At 40.1% G+C, this 608-nt stretch overlaps 1 protein-coding gene across 1 annotated transcript; it reads right to left on the bottom strand.

The window, feature by feature from the left end:
• Positions 1-281: 281 nt before the first annotated feature.
• Positions 282-561, bottom strand: LOC114578746 (the record flags this gene model as incomplete). The annotated part of the gene is given in 2 exon segments (XM_028692180.1): positions 282-372; positions 453-561. Coding segments are annotated over 2 exon segments (161 nt in total), but the record flags the coding sequence as incomplete, so codon positions are not given.
• Between the last annotated feature and the right edge of the window lie 47 nt (positions 562-608).

The following is a 608-nucleotide window of genomic DNA, read 5'->3' as shown; positions in this document are numbered from 1 at the left end:
ATTCAATAGTGCCTACTCTCATCATCCCTCAACCAATAAAATGGCATGAAAAAACGCATAATTCATATCATTTTATCTACGCCGTTGCAGTTTATTCTTCCTAGCTTCCTTCCATTTTCAAGCAGGATCGAAACAAACCCATTATAAATCTATCCACAAAATCCGCCATTCACATCATCAATGATTACTCCGTTATTAAATTGATCGGGAAAATTAAACCAATCAGACGACCAAACTTCCAACAAAAAGAAAAAAAAAAAGGCAAACGGATTGCAACAAACCTAGCATGAATGATCTTGACGCTGATTTTCATGTTCGGCCGAGACCAATTGTAGGCGATCGAACTCCCAATACCGCTTAGCCAAATGCATCCTTTTATCCACAAACAACAAAAAAAACAATCAGAATCGAATGAGACAAACATCAGCGAAACGTTTTCTTCTGAAGCTTACCAACAGTTCGGAGCTTGTTCTCAACAACCCATTTCCTTAGCGATTCCATCGTGCTCGCACCATCCGCCATTGCTAATATATCGAGAGAGACACAGAAAGAGAGAATACAGAGAAAGGTACCGAGAGAGGAGGTTGAAAGAAACGGGTCGCATGGGA

Source organism: Dendrobium catenatum, unplaced genomic scaffold (assembly GCF_001605985.2).
Source record: "Dendrobium catenatum unplaced genomic scaffold, ASM160598v2 original_scaffold_139884, whole genome shotgun sequence".
NCBI lineage: Eukaryota > Viridiplantae > Streptophyta > Magnoliopsida > Asparagales > Orchidaceae > Dendrobium > Dendrobium catenatum.
The sequence above is the reverse complement of the archived record's forward strand: the minus strand, read 5'-3'. Positions and strand labels throughout refer to the sequence as shown.